Source organism: Microtus pennsylvanicus, chromosome 6, assembly GCF_037038515.1.
Source record: "Microtus pennsylvanicus isolate mMicPen1 chromosome 6, mMicPen1.hap1, whole genome shotgun sequence".
Taxonomy (NCBI): Eukaryota; Metazoa; Chordata; class Mammalia; order Rodentia; family Cricetidae; genus Microtus; species Microtus pennsylvanicus.
This window is the reverse complement of record NC_134584.1, coordinates 96,783,775-96,799,016: the sequence shown is the minus strand read 5'-3', so window position 1 is coordinate 96,799,016 and position 15,242 is coordinate 96,783,775. Positions and strand designations below refer to the sequence as shown.

The 15,242-nt window shown below is 40.8% G+C and overlaps 1 protein-coding gene across 2 annotated transcripts in view; it reads right to left on the bottom strand.

Moving 5' to 3' along the window:
• Positions 1-15,242, bottom strand: part of Rspry1 (ring finger and SPRY domain containing 1) — a 49,553-nt gene that overhangs the window by 5,387 nt on the left and 28,924 nt on the right. For both annotated transcript variants that reach the window (XM_075976941.1, XM_075976942.1), the window contains exons 9-14: positions 14,092-14,207; positions 12,784-12,927; positions 5,281-5,392; positions 4,176-4,278; positions 3,692-3,844; positions 391-495 (exon numbers count right to left, since the gene is read on the bottom strand). In XM_075976941.1, coding sequence (XP_075833056.1) covers positions 391-495; positions 3,692-3,844; positions 4,176-4,278; positions 5,281-5,392; positions 12,784-12,927; positions 14,092-14,207 — 733 coding nt within the window. The remainder of the gene's footprint in view (positions 1-390; positions 496-3,691; positions 3,845-4,175; positions 4,279-5,280; positions 5,393-12,783; positions 12,928-14,091; positions 14,208-15,242) is intronic.

Genomic DNA, 15,242 nt, shown 5'->3' with positions numbered 1-15,242 from the left:
ACATAAAAAACTTAAACCAGGTTTAGTAGCAGATGTCTTTAATCCCGGTATTTGGATTAGGGATTAGGCAGGTGGATCTCTGTGAGTTCAAGGTCAGCCTGGTCTACAAAGCAAGTTCCAGGACAGCCAAAGCTACACAAAGAAACCCTATCTTGAACACCCTCTCCCTCGCCACCCAATCTATTTGTGTGTGTGTTTATCTGAATAACTTTCATATCAAATAGCTTGTCCTTGGCAATTTAATTCCTCACTCAGTTCACTATAGTCCTGATAATCTAAGAACCCTGGAGAACAGCTATGGATCTGCTAAAACCCCAGAAGTCACTCAAGAGCCGTATGAAATGTTGCTGAATGTGATGTGTGAAAGATCCATGAAGCAGCTCCTCTCACCTGTGTCCACACGGCTTCAGCTGTGTGTCTGCTACCTCATCACAACAGAGTGAACAGCAGTTCTCTCGAATACTGACTTGTTTCAGCAGAGCAAGGCGCCTGTGCCTGAGCAGATAAAGCAATAGGAAATTCATTTTGTTAACAAGGAGTCAGCATGGGCCACATGAAATACTCACAAAAAGCCTTACCCAGGGAAAATATACTCCACAATTTTTGTTCAGTAAAGTTTTCACACATCTCAGCCTTAGCAGAGTGAAGGAGGCTAGAGCGTCATTTTACAGGTAAAAAATTTAAAGTTATATGAGATGATTTACATAAAACTTAATAAACAGAAATCAAATTTGGCTGGGCAGTGGAGGCACACGCCTTTTAATCCCAGCACTCGGGAGGTAGAGGCAGGTAGTGAGTGGCCTCTGTGTGTTCGAGGCCACTCTGGTCTACAAGAGCTAGGACTATAACATACAGAGAAACCTTGTCTTGAAAAACAAAACCAAACCAAACCAAATTTAAATCCTTTGGTCTAAGTCCAGTGTTCTTTTACCAGCAAATTTCAATGGTTTAAGTAACATATATTGAAAATTTGGTGAAAAGCACACACCTTTCCCAGGGAAAACACACACAGTTTTCGCACAAGGGATTTATGACATGTAAACTCCCTGCAAGTTTAGACACCTTAGATTTGAACTCTTCCAGTACACTTCCATTCAGCATGGACAGGAAAGCAGACAGGAAGAACTGCTCTCCTCAAGTTCACTTATGGGCTTGCTATGTGCCTGTCACTAACCCAAATCATGACAATTCAGCGCAGCAGTGAGCAGGAGATCAAATAAGTATCCTTAGCTAGGCATGGTGGCACACAGCTAGAATCAGCATTTGGGAAGCCTGGGCTCTAGAGCATACAGGGTGAAAAAAATAGCAACCACAAATACAAAAAGAAGTAACTGTTTCTATGGAGCCCATGCTCTATATTGGCAGTGGGGGAGACAACTAAAAACTATGTTAAATGCTGATGAATAGCATGACAGAAAATAAACTGGGAAAAGGGAAAAAGAATGCTTACAGGTCTGAGAGACATAGGGGTTAGAATGGCAGTCAAGGAGGGCCTCATGAAGCAAATCTTAGTAGACATGTGAGGGCAGGGGGGAAACGAGCCTTATCTGAACAGTGAGTAGTGACAGAAGCTGGAATGGAGATGGGGTTACTAACAGATGATGTGGGAAGAGCACAGGAAAAGCAAGGGCTTCACTATGCGATTCTTTTACTATTTTGTATGTATTTAAATTTAGCATAATCAAGAGGTTAATAAAATACACGAGGAGAATAGAGAATAAACATAATATAAACAACAAAATTCCAGGTGGTAGTTGCAATCCTCCTATTTCAGCTTCTGTAGTAGCTCGGAGTATAGGTCTGCACGGCAAAGCCTGTGTCAAAAACTTTGTGTCATTGTCAGAGACAACAAAGTCTAGATTCAGAATGAAACTGACTTAACTTGTAACCTGTTGTTCTTATTCAAGATAGGAGAAACTCTGAGTGTTATATGAATATTCAGTTGCCAAGCTGATAAGCATAAACTGGCCATAAAAGATGACTTTCCACCCCTATTCTGGGAAGTTTAACCCTGAAGAAGCAGGGGAACTCATAGATGGATCAGCTGTGCCCTTCAGGTGAATGATGAATCTCATTCCAGGAAAAGCAGGCAAACAAAGGACTGAGGTATGTCAGGAGGGAGGTGTCACCTCAGATTTTCACCGAGAGCAACTAAAGTTCATAATCTCTGTAGCATCAAGACAAATTGCACAGAAGCTCTAAGGGACAAAAACCTCAGATGCCTGAATACACTAAGTGGTCTTTGTGTTCTTAGAGTACTGCCAAGGCTTTGCTGCCCCTACTGAGACATGTTCTATTCGCCTGAAACTGCTGGGTCACTGAGATGTGGTGTAAGGTAAAGAAAGAGGCTGCTTACAGCTATGTTGTGCTTCAAAACAGAAGCCAGGATTTCACTGCATTATTACAGTTACATTTATGGTTATTGCATATGGTTTAACACAAGCTATGTCCTGGCCAGTATAGTCTCCTTGACTGCTGAGAGACTATCTTATTGATATAACACTAGTAATATGAGTCCCCTGCCTCATACTGACCCAGATAGCTGCCCTGTTTAAAAAAATGATAAACTTTGGCTCACACTGTGTAACAGGCTTCAATAAGCAGTAATTACCAGGAAGCAGCTGGACTATCTCCCTAGCTGAAGGAACAGGCTACAATCATTTTATAAGGAAGATAAGCAGGCATTCATTCAGGAGATAAGGCCAATGTCAGTTTCTGTCAAATAAGGGCAATGTTACCTCAGACGGCTTTTTGTGTGCTCATGGCTGTAGAACAGCATTGGCATGTTTGTTATGCAGTTTACACCCCAAGAAGTGGCTTTCAATAAATCAAGTCTGTTAATAGATGTACTGATTTTCCAATATTAAGGATTTTTATACAGATATTCCAGTGAAGTTAGTTGGCACTTTTGTGTATGTGTGTGAATGTGTTCTATTTTTCTGATTTTTATTTTATTTATTCTTTTTTTTTCTTTTTGAGATAGGCTCTCTCTTTTCTGAGACCATGGTAGCTTCAACCTCACAATGATTTTCCTACCTCTGCCTCTCCAGTGGTGAGATTAAAAGTAGGAGCCACCATACCGTAAGTCCTTTTCTGACTTTTACATCAACATTATTTAACTCATAAAAAGAATGTGGACATGTTCCTTCTTTTTCTTTGGGCTCTATAATACTTTAAATCAGTGGTTTTCAACCTTCCTAAAGCTTCGACCCTTTAACACAGTTCATGTTGTGATGACCCTCAACTATAAAATTATTTTCAATGCTACTTCATATCTGTAATTTTGCTATTGTTATGAACTGTCATGGAAATACCTATGTTTTATGGGTGTTAGGTAACCCCTATAAAAGGATCATTTGATGCCCAGATTGAGAACCGCTGCTTTAAATAATAATGAAGCTATCATTTACAGTTTGATAGTGAGAGCTCTTGTGAAACCACCTGCTTTTGTCAACAAAGCTTTTAATTTTTGTTTTCAAATAAATTTTACACTACCTTCTGGTCAGTACTTGTTTATATGTAACTTCCTAGGATCTGTTTTACTAATCTATATTTCTCAGAAAGTTAACCTTTTCAGTGAGATTATTTGTTCAAAGTTACTTGTTCAATGCTGAAAAAAATCTCCCATAAGCTGTTATGATTTCCTTGAGAAGCACAAGACAGTCTGGAAAGAGCCTGGGCAGACTCTTACCTTGGCAAAATGATCTTTTCTTCGGCTGTTAGGAAGGCGTAATCATTAAAAGTGCTAAATTTCATAGATGGTGGGTATTTGAATGGTTTTGCTCCAAAATTGAACTCACATTGTTGATATGACATGAAACTAGCTGCAGCAAAAAATCCAGATCTACAAATAAAAATGAGCACAGAGGTCAACAGAATTCATAAGACCAAGTTCATATACAGAGTCACTTTGAGAAAGTCAGAGTGAGTCAGTCATTCTGGGAGAAGGGAAGCAGGACAGGCCTGTGAGCCAGGGGAGACACCTTTATCTTTCTGTATCAAACTCTTGGACACGGAGGACATATCAAAAGGAGCTCTAAATAATTAAAAAAAAATCCATTTCTCATAATTGCTTAGATAAATGAACAAAGGGTTTTTTTTTGTTTTTTTTTTTATTCTTGAGAAAAGTACATTTCATGAATCTACTCAATCTTTGACTGAAAAGAGCTACTTACACGGTGGATGAAAAGACTTGCTTCTCAGGAGGCAGCTGGTTGCCATTTAGAAAGAAGATCATTTGCTTTTCATTCAAGTCTAACAGAAACCCTACTGTGTCGCCTGGAAGATAAACCAAACACTGTTAGGCTTGTGCTACCCAGATCCTTCAAGAGCCTCAATGGCCCTGTACTAAGCTGCCATATTCAACATGCTTATCTTTGTTTCCTGTGCTTCCACTAAACCATGACAAGTCATCAACTGTATAAGATGCATCCCAATTTCAAGAGGCTAAAAAGTGAAAAAAAATGTACATGCTGGGTAAGATAAAATTATGTGCTGATTTGTCTCTCGGGCAAGATTTAAAATGCCCTAGATAACAACTACAAAAAATGTCTTTGTTTTGAAGCATACATTCTTTTAAAGTGAGATCTCATTTTTTGTTCTAGTTTATAATAAAATACTGAAAGCATTAAACATTGTTTTATTGTTTGTTTTTGGATTTTCTGAGACAGGATCTTTATATGCGGCCTTATCTAGTCTCAAACTGGCTATGTAGCCTAAGATGGTCTCAAATGTGAAATCCTCCTGCTTCAGCCTCCTGAATGTTAAGATTATAGGTACATCCCACCATGATAAGCCAATCATGCTTTGTGTTCTTCTGGCCTTGAATTTGGTATGTAGCTGAGAATAATCTTGAGCTTTTGATTCTATTGCCTCTATCTCATGAGTCCTGGGGATTACTGGTTATACCACTGTACCCAGATATCTCAGTGCTAGAGATTGAACCTAGGGCCTCCATGGATCCTAGAAAGTATTAGATTCTCCTGGAGCTGGAGTTACAGGCAGGGTGTTGGAAATGACCTCAGATCTTCTGGAAAAGCAGCACATGTTTCTACACGTGAGCCATTTCTACAGCTCCTAAGAATTTAATATTCTGAAATGGTTTTGCTTCAGAAGGGTTGCCACAACAGGTAAAGTCTATAAGGGAATACTTTTCACAGTCATGACAGTGATACTGACTCTAAGTCTCCTATGAAGATATTTAAAGCCTACCACAGTGAATGCCTGCTGAAAACTAGCTGTCCTAACCCAGGTGACAAATTCAAGGTGAAGAATGAATACCTTCCTTCCAGCATGGGTGCAAATGAGGCTTGCTTCTGGCATTGTACCAAATCAGCTGCCGGCAGCCATCATAGGCACAGGAATACTCATCGTCCCCAATGCCGTATCCTTCCTGAAGAGAGACAAGGCCCAGAACATTAACAAGACTCTACCTAGTCTAACATGGGGAGACCTAGTAGGTAGCATCCTAAGCTTTTCTGGATGAAGAGAAAGCCTATGGTACCTGGAAGATATCAAATTAACAGAGAAGCCTAGTTCCAAGTAAACAAATACCAGTTCCACCAACACAGATCGGCCCAGTGCTTCCTTTGCTGCAGGCACTCTCACATCTGTAGTCAGGTTAGTTCTTAGACCATTCCTGAAAAAGGAAACAGCCTCCTGAAGGGTAGTCAGCTTCCTTGTAGACTAGTTCTAAGAAAAGCAAATTTTAGTTTGAATTTAAACTTACAAGATCTGTAGACTTGCTACTTGCCTGTGGCCAAGCAAACTTTCCTGAATGTGGTAGATTAAAAAAATGCCCACATCCTTTTTTATGAATGTAAAATAATGAGTACTTAGCTCAAAACTATTTTGATAACAGTCCGATTTGAAAATTTTAAAGGTTCTCAACAATCAATTTCTTTTATTACTTGCTACCTTGCTACCTTTTCTCCCCCCCCCCCCCCCAGGGTTTCTCTGTAGCTTTGGAGCCTGTCCTGGAACTTGCTCTGCAGACCAGGCTGGCCTCAAACTCACAGAGATCCACCTGCCTCTGCCTCCAAGTGGTGGGATTAAAGGTTTGTGCCACCACTGCCAGGCTTTGCTTGTTACCTTTCAATTATTGCCCAGAATTAATATATAAGGGTGAATGGGAGCAGGCACACCTATAAATACCAGGACTTAGGAGGCAGAGGCAGGGCTAGGAGGGTTCATGAGACCTTGTCTCACAAACGAAAAGGGTGAGTGTGATCTTTATTTTTATTATTATTATTATTTTAACTTTTACTGATTCTTTGTCGATTTTACATCATGCACCTGATCCTATTTATCTCCCATCCCCTTGCATCTATCCTTTGCCTTGCAATCTCACCACTAAAAACAAAGCAAAATTTAAAACCCAAAACCAAATCAAACGAAACCAAACAAGACAAAAAGAGTACCATTGTGGCAGCTGTCATGTTCCTCTGTGAGTCACAGCTGACCCTTTAGCCCATTCATCTTCACTTTAAGAGTTCATTGCTAATAGTCATTGGTCTGGTTCCAGGCCTCTGGCTTCTGCTAGATTACTGATAATGGGCTCTCACTGGGGCTCCTCTTGGATATCCTGCTGACTCTGATACCTGCCCTCATTTTACCCCTACTGGGAGAGAAGGCCCTCACCTCACTTGCACAAGTGTGCTGCCCAGAAGTGGTTGTGAGTGAGATCTTGTTTTCAGTGCTTGCCCATAAACAAACAAACAAGAAAAATAAACAGGGACAGGGAGATGGTTCAGTGAATAAAGGCACTGGTTGTCAAGCCTGGCAACTTGAGTTTGCTCTCTGGAACCTAAAATGTGAGGAGAGAACAGTCTCCAGGAAGTTGTCCTCCAACCTTCACACGCATGTCATGGAGCATGCATACTGCTCCTGTCTAAAAAAATAAGTCAATTGTAACAAAAATATTTTTTAAAAATTCATTTTTATTTGTGTATGTGTGTATATATGCATGTATGTATGCATGCATACCTGTAGAGGTCAGAAGGGGGCCTCAGATTCCCTGCATATAGTTGGTTATAGGTTACCTAACAAGGGTGCTAGGAACCAAACTCCAGTCCACATAAGAACAGTTTTCAAAGGGAAGAAATAATTAGAAATAGAAGTATGAAAGAAGTGGAGGAGACAGAAGCAAGTCAAACAACTGTCATCCTTAAGCACCAATGGTGAGGAACAGAGTTAAAGGGAATGAAACATGATTAAACACAAACCTCAGTTCCCACTAGCCTGTTTGTTCTATGTGATAAAGAGTATAGTCAGAATATAGACAGGAGAGAGTTCTGACAAACTGCCTAACTATAATATAATGAATATCTGAATTAGAATTAGTACTTGATGTGCACTATGCAGAACATTGAAAAGTTAAGTAGCCCGGTGTGGTGGTGTCTTTAATCCCAGTACTCATAAAAAAAGTTAAGCTGGATACATGCTTTTAATCCCATCACTTGGGAGATGGAGGCAGGTGGTTCTTTGAGAGTTCAAGGCCAGCCTGGTCTACAGAATGAGTTCTAGGACAGGCTCCAAAGTTGCATAGAGAAATCCCCTCGAAAAACCAAAAATAAATAAACAAATAAATGAAAAGTTAGATGAACTTGACCTAATTGTTTTGCAGAGCAGAAATTCAGCATGCTACAAGCAACAACTTGCTAACCCTTCCTGAGATGCAACAAATCAGTAAGTAAAAATCTACACACTGAGCAAGAAAGAGGCCCGGGGAACTTAGACCTCAGCTCCAAAAAAAAAAATCAACCGAAACAAAACAAACAAAACCACTAAATTTGAGTGCTGGAAACAGGCAAATGAAAACAATTTCGCTACCTTTATTTTCTTTTTTTAAGTGTGCGCGCGCGTGTGTGTGTGTGTGTGTGTGTGTGTGTGTGTGTGTGTATGTTAGTTCTCACTTTCCATCAAGTGGGTTCCGGGACTGAACTCAAGTCTTTAGAACTGGCAGCAAGAGCCTTTCACTGCTGAGCCATCTCACTGGCCCCATCCATCTTTACTTTCTATGACCTAGGAAGTCTTTGACAGAACATTTGATCAAGCCATCACCTGGCAAGATCCTCTGGGTGAAGCTACAGGACAAGGGGAAACTCTGATTCAATTTTAGTCATATATCAACTTCTGCAGAGCTAAGAAGTAGATGTTAATGAACTTACATCTTAGAGTAAGTTCTTTCATCTTAAAAACATTTCTAGTAGGATTAACATTGGTTTTCATTGGCAATGTTAGATCCCTAGGAGAATAGGGTAGCTAGCTTGATATTCTTGTATTCTTAAATTTCTTGTTTCTTAGTCATGTATATTATAGCAATAGAAGCAATTAAAAAAATGTTTATTATCGCTTATCACTGATAGAATAGTATGAATCCTTCCCATTGTAAGAGGAAAGCCATTTTTTTTCTTGTTATGAAACATCCCTAAACCTTTCTATTATTCAGCATCTTAGGAGATAGTGTCCTGATTCTTGCTCTGCAAGCAGACTAAGATTCACTAGGCTCTGGCAGGTCCTTCCCATCAGACTCCCTCCATTACCCCAGGGGGATGGGTAGGGCTTATTTGTGACAACAGTGTTGCTGCATTCTAGACAGAACAGCCTCCCCTAATACTAACCGTTTAACTTCCCTTTTCTAGATTTCGGCATTGCCCCCCAGTCTATTTTCTACTATTTTAGAGTCTGGAAGCTCCCAACAGGCTTCCAAGTCATTGCTTTTCCTTTTTCTTTCCCCCCACCTCTCTCTGAGACAGGGTTTCTCTGTGTGGCCCTGACTGTCCTGGAACTGACTCTGTAGACCAGGCTGGCCTGAAACTCAGAGATCCGCCTGCCTCTGTCTTCTGAGTGCTGGGATTACAGGCGTGCGCCATCATGGTTTTTCTTCATTTTTAAATGGGAGAGTGTATGAAAGACTTATCCTGTTGGATGCTCATAAGAAGGAAAAAGATATTTTAGATAAATCAAACTGTACTGTTAGTCCTCAAAATGTTCCATCAAAAATAACACAAAACAAGACAAACTATCCTGTAGGTGACCAAAGAACTATCTTAAAGTTTCTCATTTTAATGTTCCATATCTGAGCCCAATACTTTATTTGCTTGAGACTGAAACCCATGCAGAAGAGTTACAATAAAGGTGCTATAAAGACCTCAAATCTTTATAAACAGGTGTTAGCTGCACAATAATTTATTGCCATAAAACTGCAGGCTGTCTATACAAGTGAAAAGATGAATGATCATCAGAATAATGTCATGGTAACAAAAAGCTTACATTTGAAGAAAGACTTTCTGTCTGACTTCAACAGATTTCTAACTGCGATTCTAGCTGAGTTAGTTCTTGGATCAGGAAAAATAATTGTTGCTTTAAAAAAAAAGTCAAAATTGTGGCTCAGAGGTTAAAAGCATTCTTTCTCTTGCAGAGGATCTGAGTTTGGTTTCTAGCAACCATGTTGGATGACTCACAACTGACTTTAACTGTAGCTGCAGGAGGTCTGATGTCTTCCTCTGGCCTCCAAATACACAAGCATGAGTGTGCATTCACATACAAACACACGGCGGGGGGGGGGGGGGGGGGGAGAGAATGAATCTAAAAAGCCAAAAGCCTGTTACAAAGTAGAGGGCAAGAAACTAAAAATTTTTAGTCTTAATTTGAGGTGTCAAGTATCTACACCTCTAGGACAGAAACAGTTTTAGCCACAAGCTTTACTGATCATTAAAAAAAATAAGTGTTATTGTTGTTAGTATGACTACTAGAAAATTCCAATAGAAAAATATATAGAAAAGGTACCTTTATTTAGCGGACAATGAGGACTACTGAGAATCCCTGATTTCTTTATTTCTGGCCTGCTTTATCACTTTCAAATGAGGAGACAGGACAATCCTTGCAGATTCTCCTCATTTTTAGAAAGAAAGTAAAAATCTGTTGTAAAATAGGAATTAGTCCTAGGCTTTTTCTTTTTTCTTTTATTGGCTTTTTGAGACAAAGTTTCTCTATGTTACAGTCCTGGCTGTGCTAGAACTTGCTTTTTAGAGACCAGGCTGGCCTCGAACTCACAGAGATCAGACTGCCTCTGCCTCCCGAGTGCTGGGATTAAAGGTGTGTGCCACAACTGCCTGGCATTGGTCTTATTCTTTATTTCCTTTTCTCAGTTCCAATTTTTCTCATTTTTGAAATGGAAACTGTGAAAAGAAAACAAAAAAGATACCTAAAAAAAGGTGGAAGAGGTTGTAGAAATCAGACGACAAGACTAAAGACACTGACTTTCTGAGACAGGGTCTTGTCAGGCTGGGAGACTTGGATTGGCATGCCAGCTCAAAATTAGTGCTGTTATTGTTTGTTTTATCTTTCTTTCTTTGGAGCCTGTCCTGGCACTTGCTTTGTAGACAAGACTGGCCTCGAACTCACAGAGATCCACCTGCCTCTGTCTCCTAAATGTTAGGATTTAAGGCCTGTGCCACTACTGCCCGCTCATTGTTTGTTTTTTCAAGACAGGGTTTCTCTGTGTAGCCCTGGCCGTCTTGGAACTCACTCTGTAGACTAAACTGGTCTTAAACTCAGAGATCCGCCTGTCTCTGCCAGTGCTGGGATTAATGGCATGAGCCACCACATATGGCTCAAGATTATTTTTCAATGTTAAAAAAGAAAGCTACTTTTAGGACATTTATTTGGAACAGGCAACCAGTATCCATATATTTGACAAACTGATGTTAGAAACTAGACAATGTGTTGGGGAATATTATTTTCAGGTATGTGACTTTTATTTATGCTGCATTTATTTAACTTTGTGAAGTTGTGTTACTGTGCCTTTCTAATGGTCTTAATAAAGAGACGAATGGTTAATAGAGAGGCAGGAGCAAGGATAGACGGGACTGGCAGGCAGAGAGAATAAATAGGAGGAATCTGAGAGGACAGAGAACAAAGAGAGGAGGACACCGGGGGGCAACCACCCAGCTACACTGCCAGCCACAGAGCAAGGAGGAAAGTAAGAGAGGGGGGGGGCAGAGGCAAAAAGTGGTTGGGATAATTTAAGAAAAGCTGGCAAGAAACAAGCCAAGCTAAGGCAGGGCATTCATAACTAAGAATAAGCCTCCGTATGTAATTTACTTGGGAGCTGAGAGGTACTCAAAAAGCCAAAAGAGTAAAAATCATCACACAACAATAGAATTATTTTTCAGACCTAGGAACTTTTGACTACACAGCAGCTCAAAAAAATCCCAGGTTTTCAAATATGACAGGTTCCCAAATAAACAGCAGTAGACTGCAGTCCACATAATGCAAGAGTCCAGCTAACCCCGCCTTGCCCATTAGCCCTCTTCTTACAACTATTCTCTTTCTAGTCTAGGAGTTTTACAAAATAATCTTGGACAAAGCTGAATTGATTTCAAATAACCTTTTTTCCCCCTACACTTAATTCACTTTATCTTTCTGGTACAAAAACTCAAGTCCTCTGAATGCAGACTCTGGTATGCATTTTCACAAGATGGCCAGTGAATTCCTGATAAGGAGACTTGATGAGATCAGGGATTGGTTAGCTATGAGATGGCATCAAAGGTGGCAAAGTTGCCCAGGGGGGCAGTACAGCCCCTGGCTGATGTGCAGCTGTTATCAAAACAGGCTGTCAGTAGCAGCTTCTTGGGCACAGGAGCAGATAGAATGCCAGTGCCTCTGCCCCAGATGAGGCACACCAGCACAGAGCCACAGTGGCCTACCATCTTGTGTGGGATGATGTGGGGCTTGATGATCTTGTAGCATCTCCACACAGGATAATGGAAAGCTTGGCTAGGGTGATGGCCCCTTGGAGGGCAACGGTGACCTGGTTGGAGCATTTAACATCAAGACCAACATGGCCATTGTAATCCCCAATACCAACAAAAGCCTTGAACTTGGTCCACTGACCAGACAAAGATTCCTTTATTTAAAGATGCATTTTTATTTTTTTATTATGTGTATGTTAGTGTGTGTGTGCAATATGTATGTGGGCACCCAAAGAGGCCAGAAAGGGTTGCTGGATCTCCTGAAGCTGGATTTACAAGTGGTTGTTAGTATCTTCACGTGGGTACTAGGAACCAAATTCAGGTCCTCTGGGATGAGCAGAAAGCACTCTTAACTACTGAATCATCTCTCTGGCAACCTTATAAGGTTTCCAAACCCTACAAGGTTTCCAAAATTTAATCTCAAGGTAAAAATCATCCATTGCCAACCAGGCTGTGGTGGTGTACACTTTTACAACTAGGACTCAGAAGGCAGAGGCAGGTGGATTTCTGAGTTTAAGGTCAGCAAGTTCCAGGACAGTCAGGGCTATACAGAGAAACACCATCTCAAAAATAACACAAAACAAAATGGAATAATAGATGTCCCCTGTTACAGTTCGATAACTGGGCCCCAAATATGGCTGGGAGTATAGGAGAGCCATAAAGACATATTTCTAGTCGAGTGGTGGTGGCGCACGCCTTTAATTCCAGCACTCGTGAGAAAGAGGCAAGCCGATCTCTGTGAGTTCGAGGCTAGCCTGGTCTACAAAACGAGTTCCAGGCTGTTACACAGAGAAACCCTGTCTTGAAAAACAGAAACAAAACCAAACAAACAAGCAAAAAAAGAGAAAAGCCCAGAGGCTGAGAGGCATCTCCGCTTGTTTCCTAGTTCTACTTCAGCACAGCAAGCCTCTGTTAGGAGTCTGGCACCACCTAGCTACTGAGCAAACCTGTCTGAAGATAAACATATCCACCTGTCCACTGGAAAAGCAAGCTGCCGCTGTTTCATTTGCATTCCCCTGGTACTCACGTGGTTTAGAAACTTGCTGTCTCGAGTAGCCCAGCCAATCTGCATGACACCAGAAGTGATCACTGTTACTTCGTAGTACCACACCCCAGTGTCCACACAAAAAGTGCAGCGGACACTCTCAAAGGAGGAGGCATCACAGCGAGCCTGGCAGAACCAAGGAGAACAAATCAATCCATCAGTAACTGAAAGACGGGACAGAGTTTTCCTTATCAATGCTCTCCACTGTCCATCTTCAGTAATTTTAAAAAGCATCAAACTGAGTGACTTCTAGGGCTTCAAAGATAGCTGCAGCTGCAAGTAGTTAAAGCTACTGGTTTTGTTTTTCAGTACTTAGAGAGCTTGCTGAAGATCAGCATCTTTATAGATGCAAACATTGTCTTCATCAGATGAAGAAGGAGAAAGGTAAAGACAGGGTATCTACATAGAATTCAAAGACAAAATGACAAAAGGGATTTGGCAACCACTGTTCAACTTGTACTTCAATTCTGAAATGCCTCGTCCTTGGTATTTTCCTGTATATAATCAGCTCTTCTATCACCTGCAGTATAAAATTGGCAATATTCAACACAAGAAAGGGAAGCACCAGGTCTAGCACAATTGGTTATGTGGGCATTTGCAGAAGGAGAGGCTTCTTTGGGAAACATCTGTCTTCTTACTTTTAGTTGAATAAAATGACAAAGATTAAAAACAGATATAGAGCTAGTTCCAGGATAGGAACCAAAAGCTACGGAGAAACTCTGTCTTGAAAATCAAAACAAAACAAAACAAAACAAAAAAACAAAAAAAACAGATATAGAGCTAAGAGAGATGGCTCAGCAGTTAGGATCACTGACCATGTGAGTCCCAGCACCCACATGGTGGCTCACAAACTTCTGAACTCCAGATCCAGGGCATCCGATGACTTCTGGCATCCACAGGCACCAGGCAGGGAAATGGTACACAGACATATATGCAGGCATAATATCCATATACATGAGATAAAATATTTTGAAGTGTTTAAAAACATATTTAGCTAGGGCTGTAACTCAGTAGTAGAACACTTACTTAGGAATTGAGTCCCACAAACAAACAGTTCAGACATATGTGAACCAGTCAACAAGCACTGTAGCGCTACAATGGATGCAGCTCTGTGGGCTGTAACTAGTGAGCGGCATCCCAAAGCAATCTCTATCCCTACCACTTCTACCTCTAGCCACTCTTCAGATAGAAGAAAAGCCTCTACCTGTTCTGTTAACCATTGTTCTGAAGCAGGGCATAAAAAATGGGGGAAAGTAGTTTTGGCCCTCAAAAGGTCTGTGAAAGCGTTACCTCCAAGCCGTGAGGTGAGATCTTCAAGTACTCGCTGACATCATTGCTGTTCAGCATGGCCCTGATGTTTCTCAAGTCCACTTTCTCGTAGGTTAGTTGTCTACCTTCTTTTAAAACTGCAAAAGAAAAGGTGGTCATGTTTCCTAGGGCAGACTGTAATGGTTTGGAAGAAAGGGAAAACTGTCATCTCGAGTTGTCAAAGAGAGGAGAACTGGTTGGACCTAGCATCTTAGCTGTGCTGTTACATGAACTAATTAGCAAAGGCCAGAAAAGGTGGTACTGCAAGCGTGGTGTTTCCAGTCTCTGTACCTATAGACTGCATGAAACAAAATCCAAATTACAGGTCTCACTGTGTAGCCCTGACTGGCCTAGAACTTATAAACTGACAGAGATCTACCTGTCTCTATCTCCCAAGTGCAGGATTAAGTGTGTAATGCTTGGGATAGTGGCTTTTTGTTTTGTTTAGTTTTGTTTTTTAGAGGCAGGGTCTAATGTGGCTCAGGTTGGGTTTAAATTTACGATGTAGCTGAGGATGACTTTGAACTCATTTCTCCTGCCTTTGCCTCTCAAATGCTAAAATTATAGCAATACAATCATTCCCATCTTCCAAATTGCATTTACTCAGAATTACCTTTAACTAGCACTATATAGACTGTACTCCATGTTAGAGCAAGAATTAGAGGTTATGTGCTAACAATAGAGACAGGCAATGGTACAGCAATTTGGCTTTATTCTAGTAGCCTTTGGAGGAGAAAAAGTTAAAAAAAAAACTGCCACTGTATAAGAAAGAATTAATTTGGGTTTGAGGAGGCCACCTGAGATAAGGAGAAGAATACAAAGAAGGTAAAAGGGCTGGGGCTATAGTTCGGTGGCAGAAAGCTTTCCTAGCATGAATAGGTTCTAGAACCCATCCTTAGCATTAAATTGTCTTTTTGTTTCCTGGCCTCCCTGACTGGGCTGTTCTTCCCACCTTCCTGCCATGGTAAACTGAAATCTCTGAAACTATGAACGAAAATAAGTAATTCTTCCCATTAGGTGGTTCATATCACATATTCCATCACACGACAATAAAACACACACATGCACATATACAAGGAAAGACACAGAAGAAAGCACATGTGTGAACAGGCCCAGAGATGGAGTTAGCTGGA